Source organism: Vipera ursinii (genome assembly GCF_947247035.1).
Source record: "Vipera ursinii genome assembly, chromosome: 1".
Taxonomy (NCBI): Eukaryota; Metazoa; Chordata; class Lepidosauria; order Squamata; family Viperidae; genus Vipera; species Vipera ursinii.
The window spans coordinates 113,498,907-113,525,466 of NC_139512.1; the positions used below are offsets into that span (position 1 = coordinate 113,498,907).

Here is a 26,560-nt window from a genome sequence, read left to right on the forward strand (position 1 = left end):
TAATGTGACAGTATATAGAGATAAGCTAATTAAAACTATTTAAGTCATATTCTAGTATCTCAAATCAACAATCCAAGGCACATAAAAATAGTATGGACCAAGGGGGAAAAATAAAGAGAAAATAGCATACAAACAAGGTAGCAATTTCCTCAATGATAGTTGCATTTAACCTAAGAATGTCCTGCTTATACCTATGAATCTTGGTGCTTCCCCCCCTCAATGAAATTAACAGCTATTATTGGGTTGCTCCCTTGCGCAAAGAAATGCATGTAAGAACAGAACCTAGCAAGAGTTAAAGAAGAAAATGCCATTAAGTAGGACACTAGGATCCAAGAAAGTAATTTTATGTCTATTTATATTCTAGCTTATTCTTTATATTCTAGTTTATTCCTTGCCCATTCTTATTATAATCCTTCAGAGGCCATAACAATATACAAACGTAAAAATTATTTCACAGTGATTTTAAGATAAGGAGATTTTCATCTGTATATAATGGTGCTAAACAAGACCATCTGAGATACAAAGAAGACTTTTCTCACATTTCTACAAAATTTATTTCAGACAAAGTTCAAGTTAGGTCTATCAGAACGGACTGCACTTGAATGATCATTAGATAGCAGCAAAGAGATACAGAAACTGGGCAAATCTTTGTTCTCATCTAGTGATAATTTTGTTTTCAAGCAGTTCAAATTTAGATGCAGTTACTGTATCTAATTCAACCAATATTAATTTCACAAAATCCAACGCTATTAAAACACAGCCTATTTTAGGCACTGTGATTGTATTTTCAGTTACTGTCACATATGATGTGTTGTGCGTGTGAAGTGGTGGTCCATTGGGTGGCTTGTTCAGAGACTTGCCTGAAATTCATAGATGAGGAAAACAATAAATTATAAAGACTGACAAATAGAGGCAGCATAATTTTGCCTGAAATATATTTTGAAGGATCATTAACAGAAAGATGGAAGTATTGGGGATAGAAAGGATATGAATGCACTAGCATAAATGCACTAGCAGCTAAGACCTGGCTCTTTAAGAGAAAAAATTAGAATAAGACTGTTGCATGGGATTGGCTTTTAACACTTATTTATATAAGATTATTTTGTATCTATTACTTCTACTACTGTTAGTTAATGCTACTATTCTTGTCAGATATGTGCTTTTATCATTTGAGGTTAGCAATGAGAGGAGCACAGCAGAATACAAATGCAATTAAATAAATAAAAATAACATAAAACTCTGCAGGGATTAACCAGAAACAGTGTAAGAGTCTACCAATAATTGTGCATTTTCTAGAGGAAATAAGTGGAAGACAACTTGGCTTGAAATAGGAAAATGTGAGATGCAAGATTTTAGCATTCTTAATTCTTATTACATTATTAGTTATAAATTTTTCTCCTTTTCTTGAAAAAAGATTTTTATCACTCCTGAATAAAAGTGATACATGTTTCCTATCCTTAAAGACAAAGAGCAGAACAGCTACTATGTATTATCAAGACACCAACCTTTAAATATAAATACATAAGAGTTTACATAGCCAATGAATGGGAAAAGTAAAAATTATGAGCACACTAAAGTCTAAGGGCTTACTGAGAAATAATTTTTGTGTTTTTCTCGCATTGATAAAATCATAATTATTTTAGAGCTGAACATTTAAGGGAAGAAGCAAACTTAGTGTCAGGTAATTAATCCAATCTTAGAACTTAAGCAATGAGAAATAGAAACCAAACTAGGCCTCGTCATTCAGATTCTACTTGGCCAAAAAAACTGAGAGAAGGAAGGAAAGGGGGAAAGAAGGTGAAATGTTATATAAATACAAGTTCAAAAAGGAGAAATAATATAATTATTGCCTATGGTGTAAAATACCCAGAATAAACAACAAATTTATTTCAAAAACAATAAAGGAGGGAAGTATGTCTTAAATATAAAATTGGATTACTATAGATTACTATAAATATAAAATTAAACTACTGCAGGATGATGCCAGGATGGCTTCAGCAAACAGATTAGAAAAACTGAACTGAAAGATTCTAAAAAATTTAATGTTAGCTGAGTTAAGGAAACAATCTGGAATAAATTTAGCAGCATGCACGTTTTATTTACAATTCACTGTTCAATATTAGTTTTGAAAAATCTTGTGATAATAACTAAAGACTCATTACTTACTATATGCTTGAATGTCCTACACAATGTGTTCTAAAAGGTGCTAATTGACCCAGGAATTAAACCCCATGGTTAAAAGGATTCTTAAATTGAGGAAGCTAGATGAAGATAACATAGAAAGGTTAGCTTGTATGGTTGTGTCTCAGTGGGCAAGGTGGGCCTCCAGTTTTCAACTACTACATTTTTATAACAGGGTTCAGATTTGGATACAGTGATTCAATGCTGGAAAATGTATTCCAGAGTGGATTATCTTTTGTTTATTCCCCATTAGAGAGAAAAAATCAAATAAAGTGTTTTGTTTTCATTTCTCTAGAAGTTTCTAAGCTCTGAAACTATGTACAAATCCTACCCCAATTTCTCCCACCTCTGCCTTCCGATTCTTTAAAGTTTAGCAATCATTTTGAAGTGAAAGCATTTGGGGCTAAGTCTCTAGTGGGGTGCATATAAATGCACATGTGCAAAACTTCCCAATTGACTGATGGTTTCATAACTAAGTGCCTTCTGGACCACATAATCTGAATTATCTGAGTATGCAAATAATGTTTAAAGATAACATTTATCAGAAGAGAATACACTATGTTCAATAAGATATCTTAATTTATACATTTTGAGAAAGCAAGCACATGGCAGAATTACAATATTTCAATGTCACTTACTCCAGGGCTTTTCAACCAGTGGTACAGGTACCACCTGTGGTACATTGGCACCTGGCAGGTGGTACGTGACCATCCTAGAAAAGTGGTAGTGGGGGAGGGGAATGGCAGCACCACACAAGCGAGCAAGATGGCTGGAGCTGCAGGGCTGTCAGGGCTCAGCGGAAGTGCCAGGATCAGCACTTCTTCAGGGCTGTCAGGGCTCAGTGGAAGCGCCAGGATCAGCACCAGGCTCCAGCTGGAGTTCGGTGCTGATCCTGGCACTTCTGAGCCCAGAAGAAGCGCCGATCAGCTGGAATGTTGCAGCATCTCTAGGGTCTTGTGATTTACATTCAGATGCTTGGCAACTGATTCATATTTATGACAGTCACAGTATCCCAGGGTCATGTGAAGTGACCAAAACCTGCCGCAACCACCCAGCAGACGGGGGGAATAAAAACCAAACACCCTCCCACCCCTCCCCCGCTGCCAATCCTCAACAGAAATGCTCACAACAATGAAAACCTCGGACAAGAGGAAGAACACCGCCGGGTGGGCAGGCAGGTGTCTTGCTTGGCTGTGGCTTGGGGGGCACTTTTTTCAGTGCCATTGTAACTTCGAACAGTCATTAAGCAAACTGTTGTAAGTCAAGAACTACCTGTACTTCATCACTTTTTTCCTTTTTTTTTTTTGGTCATCATGTTTTTGACACCTTGCTAGGCGGACTGGTGGTACTTGGATGTTGCCATATCTTAAAAGTGGTACAATGGGTAAAAAGGTTGAAAAGGCCTAACTTACTCTACTAGCATTAATACTAGATGCTAAAGAAAAAATAATTACAATTTGGAAACAAAGGACATCAAGATAGATTGTGCAAAAAATCTGCATATTTCTGTTACACATTTCTAGGTTTTAATAGGCCCCAGGTTTAAGGCTTGAATATAAAATATGATTTAATTAAATATTATAAATTAAAATTTATGGAACATTAGCTAGATGTTTTCTGGTGAAATCATTTGGATTTTTTTCAGTTTCAATTTAAAACTTCTTAGAGTAAGCTTTAATCAAGGACTATTTTGCTAGCGCTGTTATTGTTAAAGCCATAAATCAATGGTAGAATACATAATTTATCTCTGTAAAATCCCTAACCCTAATCTTTAACAAGTCCGAAACCTTCTGCCTGAGACACTGGAAAAACATGACCAGAACAGCCAATCCTAGGCAGGATGGACTATGGAAGTGTCAGATGATTTCATAGGATTCATTCTGTACAATTTTATCTTTAGCAGTACACATTGCACACTAATACCCCTCCTTCCCCAAATATTAAGGACAGGCATTCTAGCTGCTATCCATCACCTTTCCTATTAAGCAAATGCTGGCTTTGAACCAGAGACAATACAACAGGTTTCCTGAAACCGTACGGTAAAGCAAAATTGTACCATATAGCCATTCCTCATATGTTTTTTAAAGCTGATCACTGATACTTCAAAATTATAATTGCATAGTAGGAGAAATGGTAATTAATTGCACAAAAAAGACCCAAAGTTTTCAAAATACATGAAGGAGAAATTATGTGCTCATCAAAGGCATTATTCAGCAACACTTGTATAATCGTATTTCCCATAGCAATCTGAAGAACAAAGGATGTGCTATTTGGAAGAAGAATTGTAATTTGAATATGGTAATTTTAATACTTGGAAAACAGGCTTGGAACAATAGCACTCTCATGGATAGTTTTGAATTTTAAACTGTGAGAAATCTTGATAACAGAAAACAGGTTTTTGAAACAATAAGATGACTCTAGTGCTAACTAAGATGAAATGATGATAAAGAAAAGGCATCAATTTAGCATCAAGAACACAGGGGAAAAGTTGATAAAAGTATAATTATAATGAACATATTTGAAAAATTATAGAATAGGAAATGAAAACTGCAGATTGTTGAAAAGGAACAAAATTATGGAAAGATCAATGTATATTTAAAACCACATGAATTACCATAAGATGAAGTTTCCATTCTTCACATTTGGCACAACACTTTCAATAATAGGATTTATGTCTGAAACCAACATGTTCAGAAGAACTAACATAATACTATTGATCTGGGTAAATTTTAAGAACACCTTCTTTCAGTTATTTAAAATGGAAACAACCTTCAACTAATTCATCTGAACAGCAATAAATTATTTTAAGCTGTGCAATTAATTAAACAAAATGAAGTTATTATGTTTTATGTACCTGTTTCTAATTATATTTGATGATGGCTACCCAGTCATTGAAATTTTATTGTTAAGTATTTTTTTTGTTATACACTTATACTTAAGCACAATAAAAGACTTATTGATAAAACGTGTCACATATATTCTTTAGCCACATTCAGAGACTGACAGTTTGGAGCCACCCACTTACTTTATATTTTTTGAATCTCTGTCCATTAGGCATAATCCTAATGTACACTGCTGTGCATCTGTGCTAACTTAGAACATGTCAGCTGAAAGATGTTTTTTGTGAGGGCATCTTTGGCAAAGCAGCATCAGCATATTTAAGGAACTTTTGCATTTAGTACTTGTTAAAGTGCACAAATTCAACTTGCTAATGTAAATCAGCTGACCAACTCTGCTTCAAACATTCATCCGAATGGTATAATTTCCATTCAAAATCTATTAGCTATTAATGTAGAACAATAATAGATTATAACTAAATAAAGTGGCACTTTTCAAACCTAGGGGAAAAAAACTGATGAAAACAATGCTCCCCAAGGTAGAGGGAGCATACATATGAACAGTAGCATTTTCTAAGAATGACAGAGGTAGTACATGCACCACATTTAGGCATGAAGCTCAACAGGCCACTGAATTTACATGTCAGTTGTAGATCATTTCCAGTTAAAATGAATATTAATATTGCTGGATATGTTAATATACTACTTAGATTTATATTAAAATTGTCAATTAGTGCTAAAGGAATATGATAAATAAGAATATAATAGGCAAATGGAATGTTGTGAGCTGATACAACTAAATGTTCCCAATCAATTCCCATTTTACTACAGCCACTCAAGATTAGTTGAAGAATATGAATCACCGGAATGTGTTTCTCTTTTTGGAACAAAATTTCCCAAATTATACAGATAATCTGGGATCAAGTTAGCTAAATTCTTCCTGCCCCAGGCAAGAAAGTGAGCAAGAAACATCTTAAGGATACTGTCAAACAACTTTAAAATAAAAATAACCACCCCTAAGAAATGACAATAAAATTGCCTTCAGGTCAGATGTGACATTGTAGTGCAATAGCTTCATCTACCACCAGGAAAACAAATTAAACTCTTCTTCAAGCAAAGCTGCATCAGCTACCTGATCGTTTTCAGTACTCTCTAAATCTAAAATAATTCTTTTAAGCAAGAAGCCTATATTGTGTAGCCTTTTTTTAACAACACTACCTCAAATAATATAGAGACTTCTTTCAATTACAAGCATAAACCCTTTCTTTTTTTCCCATCTGATGTTCTCCTAACCTAGTTTGTGAAGATTATTTAATTTGTAAAGTGCTTTGATGTTTAAAGAATTCTCTAGGTGCTAAATATTAGCTAGGACTATCCTTAGATAACCATTTGATATTAGCAAAAACAGAAACATCAACTCTGGATTTCGCAAGCCAGATATCATAGCCCTAACATCATAACTGAATATAGTTCAATTTACAAAACATTGCTTTTATGAGATTAACTGACTTAAACCACTCAATTTAGACTGTTTATCTCAGATCCTTAAGCCACTCAATCTGGAGCGTTAATTCATTATAAGGATCTGCATCTTAAACTTACCAATATCTCCTCTTTTCCAAATTTCATTGAAGTATTTATGTGGTTTCATCACAAAGTATACCTGAATGTTTGAAAATACAAATTTACCTTTAGCAGCTCAATATTATTTCTACCTATTTATTATTTAATTTTATAATTTATTTATTATTCTACTTATTTCTTTAGTGAAGAATAACACGTGGTTACACATTGGCCCAGGATAAGACATATTTATGGTAATCTAAATGAGAGACAACTACTGTTGTGTTGTGCTATGTACAAAAGACAGATTCTTTTTTTCTCAAAGATGGATAGAATTGTTCTTGACTGATGCAACAATTCTTGGAAAAAGAGGAACAAACTGGAATAACCCTAAATCATTAAATGAACATTTTTCAAGTGTAGAAATTTATAATTCTAAAGCACAATCACTTTAAAATAGGGTTAACCTGTCTCACCTAAGAGTATATAAAAACAAAAGGCCCCAGTTTCAACATATCCTTCATATTGTAAAATCAGTTACATTAATGCAATTTAAGTATATTATTATAACCAAATTTTGCAGTCCAATTCAATGCATTTTCTCAAATGGAAGTCACATGAGTTTACTGCAGACTTATTTCAAGTAAACTGCACTTATTTCAAATAAATGCAGTGTTAAAGTATAGAAGGCAACAACTTGAATGAAGACAGTCTCCTAGAACTAAAACTGCAAGTCTAAGCACACTTACCTGTGAAAAAGTCTCACTGAGCTCACCGAGACTGTTTACAAGTATATATGCAGATTATATTATCTGTTACACAAAGTGTACAGTTCTTCTCAGTCTTCTTCACAACATACAACTTCTAAGCATAACACAGCATACTAATCATTCATGGGAGCTTAAAAAATTCCTCAAAACCACTTTTATTTTAACAGCCTACTCAGAGGCTTACAGCTGCAAACTTAAGGGATTTACTAAGGACATACTTCATGACTTGTGAGATGAGTCTAGTATACTTTGTAGAACCCAGACACAGTATATTGAACTAGTCTGTAGTTAAGAATTTGCGGTGGCATTAATGTCATATTCAGTTATATTTTAGTACAAAAAGGGACTGTAGATCAAGTATATTTATCTTCTACATAAATGCTATTTCATCTTCAATTTCACCATTGGAAAATCCCTGCAATTTTACACAGTGTCACCCTGTTGTCATGAATTTAATTGTGAGCACCAAATTGCAGGATTAATAGCTGAGATGTGATTTCAGGAGCTGCTGTTGTGCAGTTACCTCATATTCATAAGCTCTTAATATTCAGTTTGGTGTTAGGATGCATACACAGAGGGTTAATGCCAAGATTCCAGTCTTACTTTCTAATAAGGATATGTAATAGCAATTCTTCTTACTTTTTCCATAGTTGAGTTAGGCCCCATGTCAACAGAGAAATGGGAAGGGCAGAGAGCACATTTCCCCCACAAAAGTAGACATTTCCTGATTACCTCCCAAATGTTTAGTAGATATGTAAACATACATGAGATTTCAATATGCAGTAAAAGTCCCTCTTTTTCCTGAACTTGGAGACAGACAATATTATACTGCAATTATAAATGGGAACAAAATAGTTCCATACTCAAGGACTTGGGGAATAATGCAGGGCGTAGGCAAGCTTCTTGAAGAACGAAAGGTAGTTTAGACCAATCAATCCATGCAAATAAAGATGTCAATTATACTAGAGAGCAAGATTGTCTCTATTTCATAGTGGTTTGGGGAGCTGTGCAACAATGTGAGACCCAAGAGACTGTTCACCCCTCCAGTGGGTGATGAAAGATGGAAATGGCCTTCAACTCTCCAGCACATGTATTTTCTTTCTTCTTAGAAGAAGAGCGGATATCACTGAACACAGAGCTAATCGGAGGAGCACAAATCGCCCCATCCCAATTCTCACTGCACCCAGTTAGGGTTTAGAGCAGGCGGCTGCATTCCTCTGGAACACAGTCAATGGCTATAAAACAGGAGAGCATGTTATAAAAAAAAATCATGATGACAACAATAAACAGGTACTTGGATCAAACATGACACACTAGTGCAATAAAGCCTGATGCCACAATTTCCTTGATTTTGACATGACAATTGGACATTATCAGACCTTTTGGCCTCAGTTACTCTAATCATCTAGCCCATAATTTCAGCAGGAAAGGCAATGAGTCTGCCTTCTTGTTAAAGAAATATGCTGAGGTAGGGAAACCAATCATCTAACTTCAGTGAATGAGACCCTGAAAAGCAGCAAGCTGCATTAGGCAGTGATTTTCTCCCTAACTAAAGAACATGACCCATGATGTGGCATCCTGCATGCTGAAATCCATTGTAGTGCCATTAGTGTAGCACCCAGGAAGGGAACTATACTACCCCATGCATTTTCACCCATTCTCACTTGCCAAGAGACCAGCTCCTCCAAGTGCTATCCCAAGATTCTCTACTATTCTGCACCTTCTCTCCTATATTAGAGGGCTGAGATCACAAGGTCTTCTTGTTTAGCAGGACTGGTCATATTTCCAGTAGGAGTGGAAGTCCGGATTTTGTTAGTGGTGAGGCATTCCTGGCTACTCATGCCTGTCGGAGTGAGGTCCATAAGCTCTCCAGAAGAACTCAGAGGGAAAGAAGGGGAAACAGATATGCCTGAGGAAGGATCTGTTGAGCCTGCAAATAACCTGGGGGGCTTTGGGACTAAGTTGGGTTCATACTGTGCTCTTAGCAAGATCTCTTGGTCACTGACTGACTTGGGAATCTCAGAAAAATCACTGGTGCTGTCCGATACCATCATGCAGTAAATGTCCTGAAAGGAACTGCTTTTGCTGTCCAGGTTAAAGAGACTATCTATAAACTCCGCAAACTCCAACACTTGTGGGCTGGGGGCATCACTTAGCCTCCCATTTTGGAGGGTCAATTCTTCTGGAGTAAAGGAAATATGATCGGTATCACTACCAGCGCCTTCATCACTGCATCGCCGCTGAGGAGTGGTGTCTCCACTGTTCTGAAGGCCCTCAGGAGGTTGAGTCTCCTGGGAATGTTTGGAGAGGCTGTCAGCAGCAAGCAGCTCTGTCCGTGAGCTAAGGGAGGGGTTCTCCTCAGGAATTGCTGGATCAATATAAAAACAATGAGTTTCATCTTTTTCCATGACTGCGTGGAGACTGGGTGAGCCACGGATGCTACGGAAACCAGAGGAACGCCTTGAATCAAAGCTATAGATGGATTCATTATCAGACAGGCTCTCCATTGTAGCAAGAGGAGCACGGCGGTCCTGCAGTTCTACAGACAGCCGTTCCTTGGTATCTAGTAGCAGGATCTCCACAGGATCCTTCTGCACTGGTGACAGAAGCTTGGTTTCATAAAACCCTTCCAAACTGATTTCAGAGTGAGCCTTACTCCTGCAAAAGGAGAATACAAATTATATGAGACTATGATAAGACTAGACTATAATTTCCTGGAACAAGCTACAGAAGTGCATACAGAAGGCATGACTCTTTATGAAATTACGATATTCACCAACAGGATAGCAGGAAGGAATAAGATCACCAGCAGCCCTCGTAAGCCCTTCTAGAAAATCAGAGCCATATCCTTACTTAGTACTGCTGTTCCTTCTGTCCACTGTTATGTCTCCAATTCCAATCTGTATAGAAGGTCTACTAGGCAGGGGTTGACTCAGGAAGATTAATTCCGGGTTGAGGTCCACTTCTGTAGGACTCACCATCACTTTGGCTGCAGAAAGCAAAGCTGTTTTGCCCTTGTTGTAATTTTCCAGGACCTATGTAAAGTAAATTAGTGAAGAATAACTTTGCTGTATTTTCATTTCTAATCTATCCTCTGTTGACAAATCACGTTAAAGTAGCCTGTAACAGATCATGTGATTGGTAGTAAAATTAACATCTTCCCAATGGCAAGATGGCTAAGAAATTATCATACTCTGGGAAAGTACCAGCTCAATATAATCAACAGACATTCAACTTGTTGCTCAAATGACAATCAATCTCCCTCCCTCTAGTCTCTTTGCCAATTACAGTAACCAATGGTATTCCAAAGTAATTTTCAGCAAGATATTATGGCAGATGCAAGTAAGTAAATGTAAGCACAGATCACTTTTTCTTGGACTTGTTTTACAAAAGTGATGCACTTGCATTTCTCAGTACATGAGCTAAACGGAACAACTGTGTATATGACGGCTCCTTGATGCTCTCTGAGCTTGTTTTCTTGCAGACATTTTATTACCCAAACTAGGTAATAACATCAGTGCATTGTGTACATGTGTCTGTTTAATATAAATGTAGATGCATTCATGAAAATGTTCTGCTACGTTATGTTGTACTCTTTCTATATCTGCAAATCATAGAATCCACATTAGTTCTCCTCATCAAGACACTCAGCGTGATGTTTCTAAGTGTTCACTCATCATTCAATCCCAAAACCATTGAATGATTATTACCTTGTTAAGACCCTCCATTACTACATATGGCAGATGTTCGTGCAGCATTGCTGGAGAAATTATCACTTCATTAAATGCCTTGTTGTCTCCCCAAATGGCAAAGTATGTAGGTTCTTCCTGATCACAGCAACTATAAAAGATATCAGATGAGGCAGTCATTAACCATCATGTCTAATTACTTTACCACTTTAGGAGGCTACTGTGTGATACAAGCAGAGTAAACAGAAAGAATTCGTTCAAATCCTACAGCATTTTCCTTACTTAACTTTTTTATTCAAGAACCAGGATGATTAATAAACTATTTCATTGCATAACACTGCATTTTATTGTGTAAATATATACCAGTATTATACAATGCATCTCCTTAGAAACATGATTGTCAGTAGACGTTAAGCATAACTATACTGCAAAGCTAAAAATACTAATGAAAAGGCATCAGGGACATGTCCACGTTGTAGTTCTTAGCTGAACTGTAATTACATCTGATTCAGAAATTCAACTTTGTAGCTTATCGTTCAACTAATAAAGCAGATAACTCAGCTGCTTTGTAGTGTGAATAGTGAATTGCCTTTGTTTTAAGGGCTGTTCAGATTAGGTTCATTGAAATGACCAGCACCATTAACTGCAAACAATTTGGGTGGGTGCTGTCTTTATCTAGCTTTAATTTTTTTTTGTAATGTTTGGGGTGGGAGAAGAGGAGGGGTAGTTATTTAATTTTGCTGTACGTGTGTAGAATAGGTAAAACAAAACTGCAATTCCCTGGGAAGTAATAATAACAACAATATATACAGCACCATCAGTAAGCATCATCAATATTAAAAGTTCTAAGAGATATTTTGGCAGGGGGGGGGAACCAGACCTATATTTTTCTTCCTAAAAAAAATCCCCTGATAACTTTGCTAGTCATTATTCCCCCACTTACCAGCACTGTTCGACAGGATGATTATGAACCACATGGATGATGTGTCCAGGAGGGTAGAGGGGTGTGCTGGCTGACAGGGCAATAGTCAAGTCACTAGGATGAGTCCAGAGGCGGTTACTGGTTACTGAGTTCCCTTCAAGCTCTTCAGGGAGCTCAGACTTAGGTATACATTTGGTTGCACCAACTATGATTCTCCACTATCCAAGAATAAAAAAAAGAAGGAATGAAGGAGTGTGAGCTGGCCACTATTAAAAGCTAGCATATGAAAGAAAACAGCAGTCATACCTTTTCTCATGGTTTTATCCTTTAAAGTGTGTGTGTGTCGATCAGAAGCTGCAGTATCTCAGCTTGGCAGACTGAACATTTTGGTCCACTTAGATTTAATGTTGTGTACTTTTATTCAACTAGAATATGTTAATCAACAGAATAGCAGGAATCCATCAACACAGTATACTACAGCTGCAACACCATTTTGTGTAAATTCAGACGTTCTGTTACTCTTGCAACTATATTTATTGATAACTGTGCCACGGTGCTACGGTAGTTAAAATAATGGATAAGGATTGAAGAGACCCAGCTTCCAGTCCACTCTTAATCACTAGATAATTTTGGGCCAGTCACTTTCTCTCTGTCCAATGTAATCTCGGGGTTGTTGTGGAAAATACTGGAAGAGGGGTTGCTATATAGACATTTGTGAACTCCTGGGAAAAAGCAAGATGTGTGTGTGTGTGTGTGTGTGTGTGTGTGTATTCTTCACTTCCTTAACCTTTAAAAATCATCCTGACACTTAAGTAGGTTTAATGGTAAACTATCTTCCCTCAATGATATATTAATACAACTGAAATACTTTGCAAGGAACACAACTTTGAATAATGTATCAGTTTGAGAATAGGTCCTGTTAAGAATTCTAATATTTTTAAAACTAGAAAAGCAACAATAGGAATACAATGGAAAATAAATGTGAAATGTATGTTTAGAGAAAATTGATATAGTATGTTTGTCATAGTATGTTACTCCATTGTTGATTGTCAAAATAAATAATTCATAAATAAATACAATAATTAGGTTGAATCATTTTTTCATACTTGGTGGCAATGTCATCAAACTCTATAATTCTGGACGATGGTTTGTCATAGAATGAAAACTTTTTAAATATCATTTTTTTTCTTTCCCAACTGTTTCCTGTTAAGTAACTGTACTTCTGTTAATTAATTAATTATTACATATTTCTACAAAGTATATAAAGTTTCTTTGCACATGGTTACAACTACTAGGATACTTTACATTCTTACTTGAACTTGCACATAGATTTCTTTAGAAGAATGACAGATAAAGCTGTGAGGGTGTGCAATGTTGTACAGTTTTAAATTGTCATACATCTTACACTGACCAAAGCTGTAAATTGAATAAATGAATGAATAAATAAAAATGAAAGCAGTATCTATGAATAAGTATTAGTATGATATGATGTATTATTAGTTACTCATTATTATTTGGTTATTTAGTTATGTTTAAGAGGAGTTAAAGTGCAATAGAACTTAATGTGTTTTTTTAGTTAGTTAGCATATTTTAGCTTAGGTTGGTAACAGTTAATACCCTGTATTCAGCTCTGGGAAGTTGAGGGGGGTAGGGGTAGGGAGGGGAAGTGGGGGGGGGTGGATATTTTTTTAAAATGTATTTTAAAACTTTTCAATAAAAAAATGAAAGCAGTATCAACTCTGTATTTTTTAAATGGTCTGATAATTTAACATGAAAACAATTTATGGATTACAATTGCAATTCCACAGTTGGATCCAAAGTGTGAGTTTCTCTTACCAGCCAATATCAAAAATATATCATTGCTGGGAAACTGCCAGTTAGGCTGGAAGGGGGGAGGTCAAGCATGAGCTTAGCTTTTGAGTAGCCACAAAAGGCATAAACTTTTCTGCCCCCAAGAGCCACAAAGCCTTATCTGGTTGTTTCCAGGGAAAGGCAAGCAAGTCTGGGGAGATTCTTGTAATTTAGGTGGAGAATAAAGTTCACTCATTTATGTGTAGCTCTGGTTGCTTGGGCCTGACAATTACAAGACAACTACAATTGGCTTTAGTCCTAAACCAAAAAAGATTAAAAAAACGTTTTAATGCAATTACTTTCATTTCAAATAGATTTGAAAACTTTTTACCTTTGGTTTATTACTCCTCTGCAAAACATCAAGAAGTTGCCGGCGAAATCCTTCCAACTGTGAAAGGCCAATCCTGAATGATAAAGAGTATCAGATGCAATGATGCAGGTTTAACTATTATGAGAATCATAAATAAAAAAGTAAAGAGAGATTTAATCAGATATAACTTACCCATGATATAATGTAAGGACAAATATAATGGACTTCATCCATTATCCATAAGATAGCTCTATTTAAATACTGTACGTTACTTATAACCAAACAAGAGTTCGAAGGCTTAGCAAATAACACGTGCTTACTATTCTAATAGTAGGAATTCAAAAACATACAGATGACCAAATATATGCAGGAAGAGTTATTATATCTAGGACATGAGTGACATTTTAGAGCTCACATTACAGATGAGATTATGAAAATATGCTTCAGTAGTTTTCATTCACAGATTTCATATGTTACACAAATAAATGATAGGTATTAATATTTCTGCCTCTATTGGGAAAATGAAATATATTAAATGTGATTATTACTGAAAGTCAGTTGAATCTCCTTTTTTGTAGCCATTCCTTCCTTCCAATATCCTGGATTTTTTATAAAAGTCAAAAAGAGCAATGAGGTGTTTGCCAATTTTTTGCTGGGAGGATTTGCAGTATAAGTTCCCCTTTGCAGAGTCTATCTTGTCTTCACTACAACTTCCATTATAGTGAAGTTGCTTGCTCACCATCACTCACTGTCTTTAGCTGTCAACATTCCTAATATAACTACTTGAGAATGATTGCTTCTGTGAATAAAAAGAATACTGTGCAGATTCATAACTGCGTTCTAGATACAATGGCAAGGAAACTAAAAAAAGGCAAGTAACAATGCACACATCTGAAATGAAATAACATTCAGGAAAGCAAGAAATGATAATATACATAAAACAATAAACTGTACACAACTATAAGATGACACAGCTCACATACTACAAAGACGCTAGACAGAAGGAAGATGACAACACTCAGAGATCAAGATAAAGTGCATAGATGGGAGATGGCACGGAAGATATAGCCAGAAGATAATTCACAGGTGTAAGATGGCTCAGGAGAAGTGACCTGGGAGAAAGTACAAATGTATAAATGACAACATAAATAACTAAGGAGGTGGTACATATTTGTGCATATTTCACCCTTTTCAGTAACAGAGGCAGCTGAGAGGTTAGGAAGGGTTATGTCAATACACCAGTATGTGATATGTTAAAGTAGAGTATCTGTTTATGGAAAAGATACAGTAAAATGGGTAGATAGCTGGAAAAAATGTCAAGGAAGAAGTATATGAATGGCTGTTAAGTGGGAGAATGAAACTGATATTAACTGGAAGTGAGACAGGCATCGTAGCTTAGTATAAATAGAAGAAAAATGAAACAAAGAATTCCAAATTAACTGACTTGCCTGGGAACTAGGTCTTTGCCTAGCACAACTGCAGTCACAAATTCTTTGGAGTACTCCATAGCATCCTCGCTGTAAGAAAAGGATACAATAAAATGGTGCCAATATCTAACTATGTAAAAAAAAAGTAAGTATAACAAGTAAGAAATAAATGCTCCAGATCAAGAGGCACGGTGGCTCAGTGGCTTAATGAAGTTGGAGATAGTCTCTGCTCTAGCGGTTTGAGTCCTAGCACTGTGTAGCAGGGCAAGCTCTCGTCACTTGCCTCAGCTTCTGTTCACCTAACAGTTGCGGTTGTGGTGCCCATTTACAATGTGGCTCCAGGAAAGGGAGGGAGCCTAGGATGCTGCTGCAGGAAGAGCCGCTCATCTTTCTTTCAGGTGCTAAACCAGTTCGCCCTCCTGTGGTGGACCTTGGGAGGCACATGAGCGTATCCTACAACAGAGCTGGTAAATTGGCAGCCAAACTACTACTCTGCAATAGCATAGCATTGTGGTCTCCTGGCTACTGTTACAATGCCAGATGATGCAAATAATAATAATAATAATAATAATAATAATAATAATAATAATAATAATAATAATAATAATAATAATAAAATAATAATAATAACAACAACAACAATAACAACAACAACAACACAACAACAACAAAACAACAACAACAACAATAATAATAATAATAATTTGGAAGCTTTGCCAGAAGTTTGGGTCTGAATGCAGTAAAAATAACTGGGAATACCAAGCTGACAAAGTTCTTGAAAATGAACAGGTCAAGATCCTGTGGAACCTTTGGATTCAAACAGACAGACATCTGGCCCACAACATGTTTGACATTACTATTGTGTGTGTGTGGGGGGGAAAGTCTGGTTCATTCATATTGCAATACCAGGTGATGCACGAATTGAAGAACTAGAAAAAATAATGAAATATCATGATTTGCAAACTGAAGTTGTGTGATTGTGTGGAAGAAATCAGTGGTTGTACTAATAGTAATAGGAGTCCTTGGAGTAACACCCAAAGGGTTGTCTAGATACATGGAAATTTTAAACTTATTAGACCTGAATATTCTTATTTTGCAAAAAACCACCTTACTCAAAACTGCCTATATACTCAGACATTACCTTAACAGCTCTTAAGTCCTTGTTTAGGACTTGAACTGTTAAGTTTCTACCAGTCCCAGGCTGTGAATCAAACTGAAGATGAAATCAATAATAATAATAATAATAATAATAATAATAATAATAATAATAATAATAATAATAGTAGTAGTAGTAGTAGTAGTAGTAGTAGTAGTAACAACAGTGGTAGTGATGCTCCAGGTTTGTATTATTGATAATGTACTTCTGTATCAAGAGAAAAGCAATTTGCAGAGAATTAATTTTATTCATAAAGTTTACTCCTGGGAATCCCAGTAGATCAACTGTTTGCCAGTATACAGTAATGTACACTAAGATAGGAATACCTACTAGCAATCACAAAAGAGATCTAATAGAAACATAGGAGGTTACAGGAAAATGGAAATTCAATGTTGAAATACTTTACACATAGGATTTTAGTATGACAGTACATTTATATAGAGAGAATATACATTCAGGAACCAGTTCCATAAAAAAAATTAGCTACCAAAGGCATTAGGAGTGCATTATCTTTTTTTGGCAGCTGCAGCTCATACTTTAGAGTTCCTTATTCTCTTACTTTCTAAATATACTGTAGATACCTACCTTAAAAGCCCACCTGGTGGAGAATAAGCAAAGCACTTTAGAGTTGGATACTGTGGACGTAATAGAAAGGACAAAATGGCTGCTGTGCCTGCTCCTAAGGAATGGCCCACTACAATTAGGCCATAATGTTTTGTTCCTCTGCCCTACAAAACAAAAGCCTGTTAGATATTTGAAGGATTAAGGCATTTCCATCTATTTATGCAGTTACCTGCCATTTCTTTTAAAACTATTTCTCTCAAGCCACATTGTAAAATGTATGTTTTAATTAACATTGAAATAAGCATTTTTCTTAAAACTTGCCATCCTGATAGTAATAAATTGCAATGTAACATTCAAAGAATGAAAAAGTGGGATAAAGGTAAGAGTAGTGGAAAGTCTGTGGGATATTTTTAAATTGTAGCTACATTTCAAACAATTTGTACATAGTATTCAATAGCTAATAGCAAAACATGAAGGTATGATTCCACTTTATGAACATATTACAGTAAAACAAAAACTTACTAAATCACGCCCAAAAGCCTGAGACAACACCATCTCCTGTTCCAGTTTCTTTTTTATATACTCAGCAGATAGCACCATACCCTAAAAGAAACAACAAAGAAAACAGAAAAATTGAGTTTTAACAAAGCTGAGTCTGCACCGGCATTTTAAAAATCAGGCATTAATTCAAATGACTGATGCAATGTGACTCTTTTTTCAGAAAAATGGGAAATCCAGTATTGATAAGGGATTAAATAGAGACATGTCACATTGAGGACCACTTCTAAAGCTTAGTTAGCTCATGCTAGTTTGAATAAGGGAAATCAGATTTTTTGGACTTCCCCATAGTTTGAATCAATGGGAAAAGAACCTGGGACATTTCTAAAGGAAACAGAAAGATTAATTAAATAGTTCCAGTTCCAACCCAAAGCCTAGCCTGTCACAATTTTGCCACCGTTTTCATGTTTTTCACATTTTAATTTACATTCTTTTTTCTACTTTTATGGTATAAAATTTGTTCAGTACTGTACACTGCCAGGTGAAGCATAATATGACAGACAATACATATGTGTTTAAATAAAAAAAATAAGCTATCATTGGCAGAATTATAGCTAAAGAGTTTTCTGCCATTAAGCAGAGCAACTTAGACAACTCCTACACCCAGATGGAGAAGCACTCTACCTCATCCTAATCTCTGACACCTATTTATACGTACAGTGTTGCGCTGCAACATTTATTGTAGTTTATTACAGTACACTTGTACAGTATGCTACTTAGTCTGTCAGAGGCTCCAGTTTACAACAATCTAGAACAATTACAAATCTACAGTTGTACATTAACAAAATATTCACAGTAAGAATTCCAGTAATTTATGATACTAAAAACAATACTAGTAATGTTACAAACTAAATTAAAATATAGCCATTTTCAGTAAACCATCTGAATAAACAGGGAAAAAAAGCCCAACCCCAATAATCATTCTAATTATAACTGAGTTCCACCATTATCTGGGGCTGGTTCAACTGATAAGAAGTAGTTTCATAGGTCTAGGGTGGTGGTAAAAAACACCAACCCAAGCATTAGTCTAGGACAGGGGTCGGCAACCTAAAAAAGAAAAAGAGCCACTGGGAACCGGTTCCATCACAAATTAAAAAAAGAGGGAGCCGCGTGCGTGTGTCCATGCACGCGCATGCGCAAAAAGGTTTTTTGCGCATGCGCGGACGCACGCGGCTGCCATTTTTTAAAAAATGAGATGGAACCGGTTCCCGGTTGCCCGATGGCGACGGCCCGTCTGCAAAGCTGCCGCTTTCGGCAGCTTTGCAGACGGGCCGTGGCAGCTTCCGCAAAGAGCGGCGCCCCTGCCCATTCCGAGAGGTGCGCGCGCACCTCTCCGAACGACCGGAGGTGCGCGCGTACCTCCGCGCGAAGGGGCAGCGGCGCCGCTCTTTCAGGAAGCTGCCGAAAGCGGCAGCTTCCTGAAAGAGCGGCCCGCTGCCCGTTCGCGCGGAGGTACGCGCGCACCTCCCCAAAGGTTTGGGGAGGTGCGCGCGCACCTCCGGTCGTTCGGAGAGGTGCGCACGCACCTCTCGGAATGGGCAGGGGCGCCGCTCTTTGCGGAAGCTGCCGCGGGCCCGTCTGCTAAGCTGCCGCTTTCGGCAGCTTCACAGACGGGCCGTGGCGGGCTTCCTGAAAGAGCGGCACCGCTGCCCGTTCGCGCGGAGGTACGCACGCACCTCCCCAAAGGTTTGGGGAGGTGCACGCGCACCTCCGGTCGTTCGGAGAGGTGCGCACGCACCTCTCGGAATGGGCAGGGGCGCTGCTCTTTGCGGAAGCTGCCGCGGCCCGTCTGTGAAGCTGCCGAAAGCGGCCCGTCTGCCATTTGGAGAGGTGCGCGCGCACCACTGCCCGTTGGAAGAGGTGCGCGCGCACCGGGCGGCTGGGAGCCGCAAGAGACGGCTCAAAGAGCCGCATGCGGCTCCGGAGCCGCAGGTTGCCGACCTGTGGTCTAGGATGAAAGTGAACCCAGCAAATGTAAACGTGCAATCAGTAAGATGTAGAACTATGATGGAATATGATTTTGTTGCGAGGTTTGTGGGTTACATTTATTTTGTTTATATGGATTATTATGCATAATATGGCCATCTAGGTTTGCTAGATAAAAAGGCCTCAGTCCTTTTACTCCATGAAAGTGGGAGACAATAGATCTCTTGGCATGAACATATTGGTTCAATAGATTCTGGTTGGTAATGTCAAGCCATAAAAGGCTTTGTCAATTCAAATCAGCATTACTGATTATACCCAGAAATCTGTTAACAACTAAAACAGATCTTGAAGATGTGTACAGCATGTAAAGACCTATACTTGGACCACTGCATTCAGGACCTTTTGAAGTTTCTTAGTGCTAATCAAAATTGTCTCAGCCTTGTGGGACAGGCTCACCCCATCCATGCTGACAGAGGAGGCATGCTGCAAATCTCGTCAATCAATTCTGGCTGGTGGGGTCCAGGAGAAGAGCATTCTCTGTTGTGGTCCCAACCCTTTGGAACATCTTGTCCCCCAAGATTGGCTCCCACCCTCTTGACCTTCCATAAGACCCTGAAGACCTGGCTCTGTAGTTGGCTTGGGGGCCCCAATGAGGGAGTACTACATTGGAGGTGGTTGATTGACTAATGGGAGCTCCCATCTTCCCCATGCTCCTTTCCTTCCCATCTTTTAGTTTTAATCTGTATTTCATTGTGATTTTATACACAATGGTATTTTATGATATATATATATTAAAACTGGGAAGTTAGATAGTTAACTTGGAAGCTGTCTGTTAATAATGGGAAGAATGGATATACTCTGATATATGAATTGATAGCTATTATAATTCAGATGATGAATGCTACTTTTTGCATCTATAAAATGGCAACTCATTTAAAAAAAATACAAATCCATTCCGTATCCTTCAGAAGGATTTATGTGGTGATAGCAAGGCTTTCCACAGAATAAGGGGGAGGGCTGGAGAAAGCTATAATAGAATTACACTTACCAGATGGAATCATTTAGGAAGACATAGGAATGCACTGGCTGGCATAAGAATGTCAAATTCCAAAGATGGAAAAAGTAATTTAAGATTTGTGTGAGTGCATTCAGCAGATGTCCCTTGAAATGGTGATTTGTAATTGCTTCTACATAATCCTTTCAGATTTACTGACTATGAAGCAGAGGTCAGCAGATTTCCAAAATCTGTATTATTTTTTAAAAGAACCTGGTTATGGGTACTGGTAACCTACTGGCAGCTGCAGATTCCTAGATTTTTTTTTTTAAATCTGAATGATGTCAAAATATTTGAACTCAGTGAAACTCAAAACCCTTCTACTCAAAATCCATTTTTGGAATCCTTCCCCTTGCTTTCAACACTGTCATTCAAGATGGGGGAAAATTTCATTCTTGCTGATCCACCATAAATCATCCAGAGGGAAAAAAAACAGCTCCTGACTTACACTTGCACCATAATACTGTCAAACATTTTATTGTTTGTAAACTAATTGTACATATGTTTGCTTTTCGTACCTCAGGCTTTTGGAATTTTTTTTCTTACTCTTTTAATGCAATAAGGCTTGCTCCAAAAGCAAACAGAGTAATGGATAGGTAGGTTTGCATGAGATGCATCTTCAGATGATGTACACTGACATTTTTGGCATCCTGATGTCATAAATGCTTTTATAAATTCTGTTCTTACCATATTTGTTAGATATATAGACTCACTAAATTCAATATTTACTACGTGTTTCAAAGTGTATTCAAACAAAACAAAGGAAATGTTTACTGGTAATATAACCTACATGTTCATTTCCCATAATCCAAAATAATGAAGATATCTCTAATTATTAAGCGTATCAATATATAATAAAATATTCTGCACTCCCTGGAATTTTAAAATTGTCTTCTGTCCCAGAACTGCATTTCATATTCCATCAGCTTTGTGACATTATTATTATTATCAGGTTATGTTTCTTTAATTGCCACTTGTTTTTGGGGAGGACACCAATTTGAATGAAAGTAAAGCTTTCAACAACTTTTTATACCTTTTTCAGTACTGACAGATTGCATGCTGTGGCTTTCATACAAGGGTTAAAAATAATTTAAAATTGTATCTGTCAAGAGAAATTTCAAAAGAATGATTTGAAATGATATAGTATACATTAACCAATTAAAACCCAAAGCGTTCTATAAATACCTTGTGTCCAAGCCATGTTCCATGATGACCCTCCACAGGAAGGCGCTCAGCATCTCCAGTCAAATCAGTCAAAGCATCCTTTGGGGTGAGGAAAAAAAGACTCCATGAAATTCGAAGCCGAGGCATTGTTAGAAATGTTATTAATGCACTTGCGCATTAGCAGATTCCCAGGGTTAGAGCTTGAAACAGCACATAGTGACTGAAGTGAACAGGGAAAAAAAATACCTTTGGTGATAAAGTTCCTCGAATGCTGATGACTACTTTCTTCTTTTCATGATCTACAGCCACGTAAAAGGGGGTTTCATAAACCTAAAAGTAATAAAGTATATTACAATATTTAGTGTTTGTGGTGGTGCCTTCAAGTTAGTGCTGACTCCTGGTTACTGCCTGGACAACTTCCTGTAGCTTTCTTGGCAAGGTTTTGGAAGCGATTTGCCATTGCCTTCTTCCTCACCCAAGGTTATCTAGCTATCTTTGTTCCTAAGGTGGAACTAGAACTCATGGTCTCCCAGTTTCAGGCCCAGTGCCTTAACCACTACACCAAACTGCTGCTTTCTATTTAGTCTTACCTAAATGCTATGTGTTTTCTTTCCTAATCAACTCCTGAGCTAATTTCATCAGGAGTTTATAATTTCATGTCTGATAAGAAAATCCAGATGTTTCAGCTCCGTTATTTTACCTGTGGAAAAGTCTCTTTATTGTCGAACGCATATTCTTACAATGATAATATCTGTTGGGGATGACGTGGGAGGGAATGAAGGACTGAAAGAAACAATGGTAGGACTAAAGCCAAAGCCACGGGATTACTTAAGATTGTTTGATACCTCCTTTTTCACTTTTTGGCACCTATTTTTTCTCTCCAAGACAGTAATCACAGAAAAGCAATCAACAATGCTTATCAGATCTGTGAAATGATCTCTTACGTAAAGGGGTTGGAAGCTGCTTTTCTATTCCTGCCTTAGCACATTTCTCTGAAACATTTAGCAGGGTTCTCCATCACAAGTTATTTCTCATACAGCCCTTACCGCATCATGACATGAAGTGTACACAATGTCCACAGAAGTCATGTTTTCATCAAGGAAATGGCGTCGAATGGCAATAGCATTGCAGCCACAGCAATTATCTTCTTCAATGGTGACACCAGGTGCATAACGGGGCCGAGTGGTGCAGAGGCAACAGCAACTTTAAAAGAAAGTATAAATCATTATAATATGGAAAGACAAAAGAAAAAAAATCACACTACTAGTTTTTCACACGAAATTCCACTTTAGTGTTTCATAAGGAAGTTCTAAAACTATTAGACTGCAACTGTCCCCAAATTCTCATTCTCTTCTCATTATCCTGGAAGTCAGCTTTAATGGCAACTTGTTCTAATCCTTTGAACACTTCTAGCTTGAACACATGAATAAATAAATGCTCATCTCAGCTATTAATATGTTAAAGGTCAAGATTCCCCGTGTGTGTATGTATGTATGTATATATATATATGTATGTGTATGTGTATATGTATGTATGTATGTATATGTGTATGTGTATGTGTATGTATATGTGTATCTGTATGTATGTGTGTATATATATATGTTTCGATGAGGTCCCACTCATCATCTTCAGGCTGGTGTCTTCGGCTTTGTGCTTGTGCGAGCAAAGCGTGATCGGAGCTGCCGTCTCTCTATAAATATTGGTGGGGTTGTGTGTGGTGCTGGCTTTGTTGCTCTAAGTGGGTTGGTTGGCTGTGTTGTTACATCCTGATTGGATGAAGGAGTTATTGTTTGCAGCTGAGTCGGTTGTTTTGTAACATCCTGTGTGGCTGAGGTGATGGCTGTGTGCCTATTTGTCTTTTGTGTTGTAACGACTTGAGTGTTGTAACGACTTGAGTGATGGGCTGATTGGTGACATCCACCACCAATCATCCTCACCAGACTCAAACCCAAACCCACCCCATAGACGAAATACAACCACCATCCAGAAGCCAAACCACAGCGGCATCTCCAACTGCTGCACCCGCTCCCAACCCCCACACAAAGGAAACTGACACACACCATAAACACAAAGCCAGACCGCAAACCCGGAGCCAAACCAGAGCTCAGGATGTTACACCACAGCCATCTGCCCAGGACATTACATCACAAAACTCAGGACTCGGGATTTCACAACACAGCCAACCACCCAGGATGTTGCAGCCCAGAACTCAGAATATCACTACACTAGAGCTCAGGATGTCACCAATCAGCCCATCACTCAAGTCGTTACAACACTCAAGTCGTTACAACACAAAAGACTAATAGGCAGCCATCACCTCAGCCACACAGGATGTTACAAAACAACCGACTCAGCTGCAAACAATAACTCCTTCATCCAATCAGGATGTAACAACACAGCCAACCAACCCGCTTACAGCAACAAAGCCAGCACCACACACAACCCCACCAATATTTGTAGAGAGACGGCAGCTCCGATCACGCTTTGCTTGCACAAGCACGAAGCCAAAGACACCAGCCTGAAGATGACGAGTGGGACCTCGTCTAAACGTCGCCAAGACACCCTCAATCTTACACGGGAAAAGACCCGAATACGCCAAGACCTACACACACACACACACACGCACACACACGTATGTATGTATGTATGTATGTATATGTGTATATGTATATATATGTATATATACATATATGATTTCTATTGCACATAGGAAAACAAAACTTTAAGCTAATAGTTTGCAATGGCCTTTTAGGGATTTTATGTAGGGATTTTATATTATGATATGAATATTTACTTAATTTATAGCCCTCCTTTCTGCTCAGATATATACCTAAGATCCAAAGTAAAATCAGTAATGTTACAAATGAAATACAGTTTATATTAATTTCTAAACAACTGCCAATAGTTAATATATAATTGACCACTGAATCATGTGATGATGGTTATTAATTTGAATGACTTTATCAGATATATTCATGCAGGTCAAGCTATCATGGGCATGTGACTTGAAAACCTAATGTTAGGGTTAGTGTAGGAGCAACATCCTGCCAAATAGATCAGTGGTGGGAGAAGGATATATTCATGCTCCCTGTTTGTGAGCTCATCAGGAATATTTGTGGCCACAGAGAAAAACTAAATGCTGGCTCAATTCAGAACTCTGTTCTTCAGTTCTAAAAAAATAAATCAAGTAAAAAATACATGACATAATATAGCAAAAGACATTTAAAACAATCTGGATCAATACTTACGAGCAGGATCTGGCCAAGCGACAGAGTCCACAGGTAGGCTTCCTCATCAAATACATGGGCCAGCCATAAGCAGCCAAAGCAAAGAGCATATAATAGCATACTTCTTTATATCGCACCATCTCTTGCTGAAGGGAATAAAAGAAATATTATGGCATGATGCCATAATTAGAAATAATTTCCTTTCACTTAGTTATCAAGACATCATAATTTCTGATTAGCTTTTCAGAGTCTGTTTGACCTTTCAATTAAGCTCCAAACAGCCACCTCCAGACATTGTTTGATGGAAGAAACCTGAGATTAGCCTTGTCTGGGATAGCTGCTGAGTGGATGAGAAATTCTGTCTTCCATTTTTAAACCAGCTGTTACTGTATAGTGTATACCAGACATGTCAAACTTGCGACATCACATGACGTCACGCAACGTATTGGGACTGTTTTGCCATTGCCGGCAATGGGGTGGGCGTGTGATGCGTCCAGCCCACAGGCTGGCAGTTTGACACCCCTGGTGTATACCTTAGCTAAGGAAACCAATTTGTAACCTGTGGTCTACTAACAAACCAAGATCCTAATCCTAAACTTGATTCTGGCTTGTTTGAACAACTAAACAAAGTTCATGCATTTTGACAAAATGAAGCCCTCTGATTGGTTAAAAGTGGAATCAAAATCTAAATAGTAACAGTAGTAAGATGCAGTGCATCTTACTAGATTGGACAAAGATTTTTCGCTTACTGCTAAAATAATATTTTAAAAAGAGCTGGCTATCAACTTCATTATGCTCTAAGTGTAAAATAAGGAATAGACACTTATGCAGATGATATGTATTCGTGCCACATTTGTCCAATTTGGGTTTGCTTGATATGATTTTGAGAAGAGTGCCGTATATTTTACACATGCAACAGTGAGCTGAAATTATGTACAATTTTTTTTGGATTTATCAATACATGAAGAGCTACTGATTTATGAAGTGTAGAGCGCACCAGAACATAATGTTCTTCTAGGATCAAAATACAGTGTTACATAGGATTTACACAGAATCCTGGATTGGTGATGTATGTTTGCTCATTGATCATAAACTAGTTCTGTATTGATGTAATGAAAAGACACCATTATTATTTTGAGTGGTACAGCTTCGTGAAATTTAAATACAGCTGATTAAAATATGTATTCTGTGTCTTTTTTCTTCATTTATGTATCTTTTTTCTGTCTATTAAAGCAATAAATAAATAAAGCAATAAAAATGTCCACATATAAATTTATAGCTTTAATTTGAAAGTATTATTTATTTAACAGTCCCACAACTGCCCCAGACTGTGAAAGCCCCAGAAAATCTCAGATGGTTTT

The 26,560-nt window shown here is 37.4% G+C and overlaps 1 protein-coding gene across 9 annotated transcripts in view; it reads right to left on the reverse strand.

Moving 5' to 3' along the window:
* Positions 1 to 1,575: 1,575 nt before the first annotated feature.
* DAGLA (diacylglycerol lipase alpha) overlaps positions 1,576 to 26,560 on the reverse strand; it is a 130,471-nt gene continuing 105,486 nt past the window's right edge. For all 9 annotated transcript variants that reach the window (XM_083348352.1, XM_083348350.1, XM_083348355.1 and 6 more), the window contains 12 exons: positions 25,221 to 25,345; positions 23,019 to 23,175; positions 22,219 to 22,302; positions 21,994 to 22,071; positions 17,793 to 17,873; positions 17,292 to 17,434; positions 15,572 to 15,640; positions 14,145 to 14,217; positions 11,984 to 12,180; positions 11,062 to 11,191; positions 10,205 to 10,386; positions 1,576 to 10,009 (listed from right to left, as the gene is read on the reverse strand). In XM_083348352.1, coding sequence (XP_083204478.1) covers positions 9,085 to 10,009; positions 10,205 to 10,386; positions 11,062 to 11,191; positions 11,984 to 12,180; positions 14,145 to 14,217; positions 15,572 to 15,640; positions 17,292 to 17,434; positions 17,793 to 17,873; positions 21,994 to 22,071; positions 22,219 to 22,302; positions 23,019 to 23,175; positions 25,221 to 25,345 — 2,244 coding nt within the window. In that variant the 3' untranslated portion in view covers positions 1,576 to 9,084. The remainder of the gene's footprint in view (positions 10,010 to 10,204; positions 10,387 to 11,061; positions 11,192 to 11,983; positions 12,181 to 14,144; positions 14,218 to 15,571; positions 15,641 to 17,291; positions 17,435 to 17,792; positions 17,874 to 21,993; positions 22,072 to 22,218; positions 22,303 to 23,018; positions 23,176 to 25,220; positions 25,346 to 26,560) is intronic.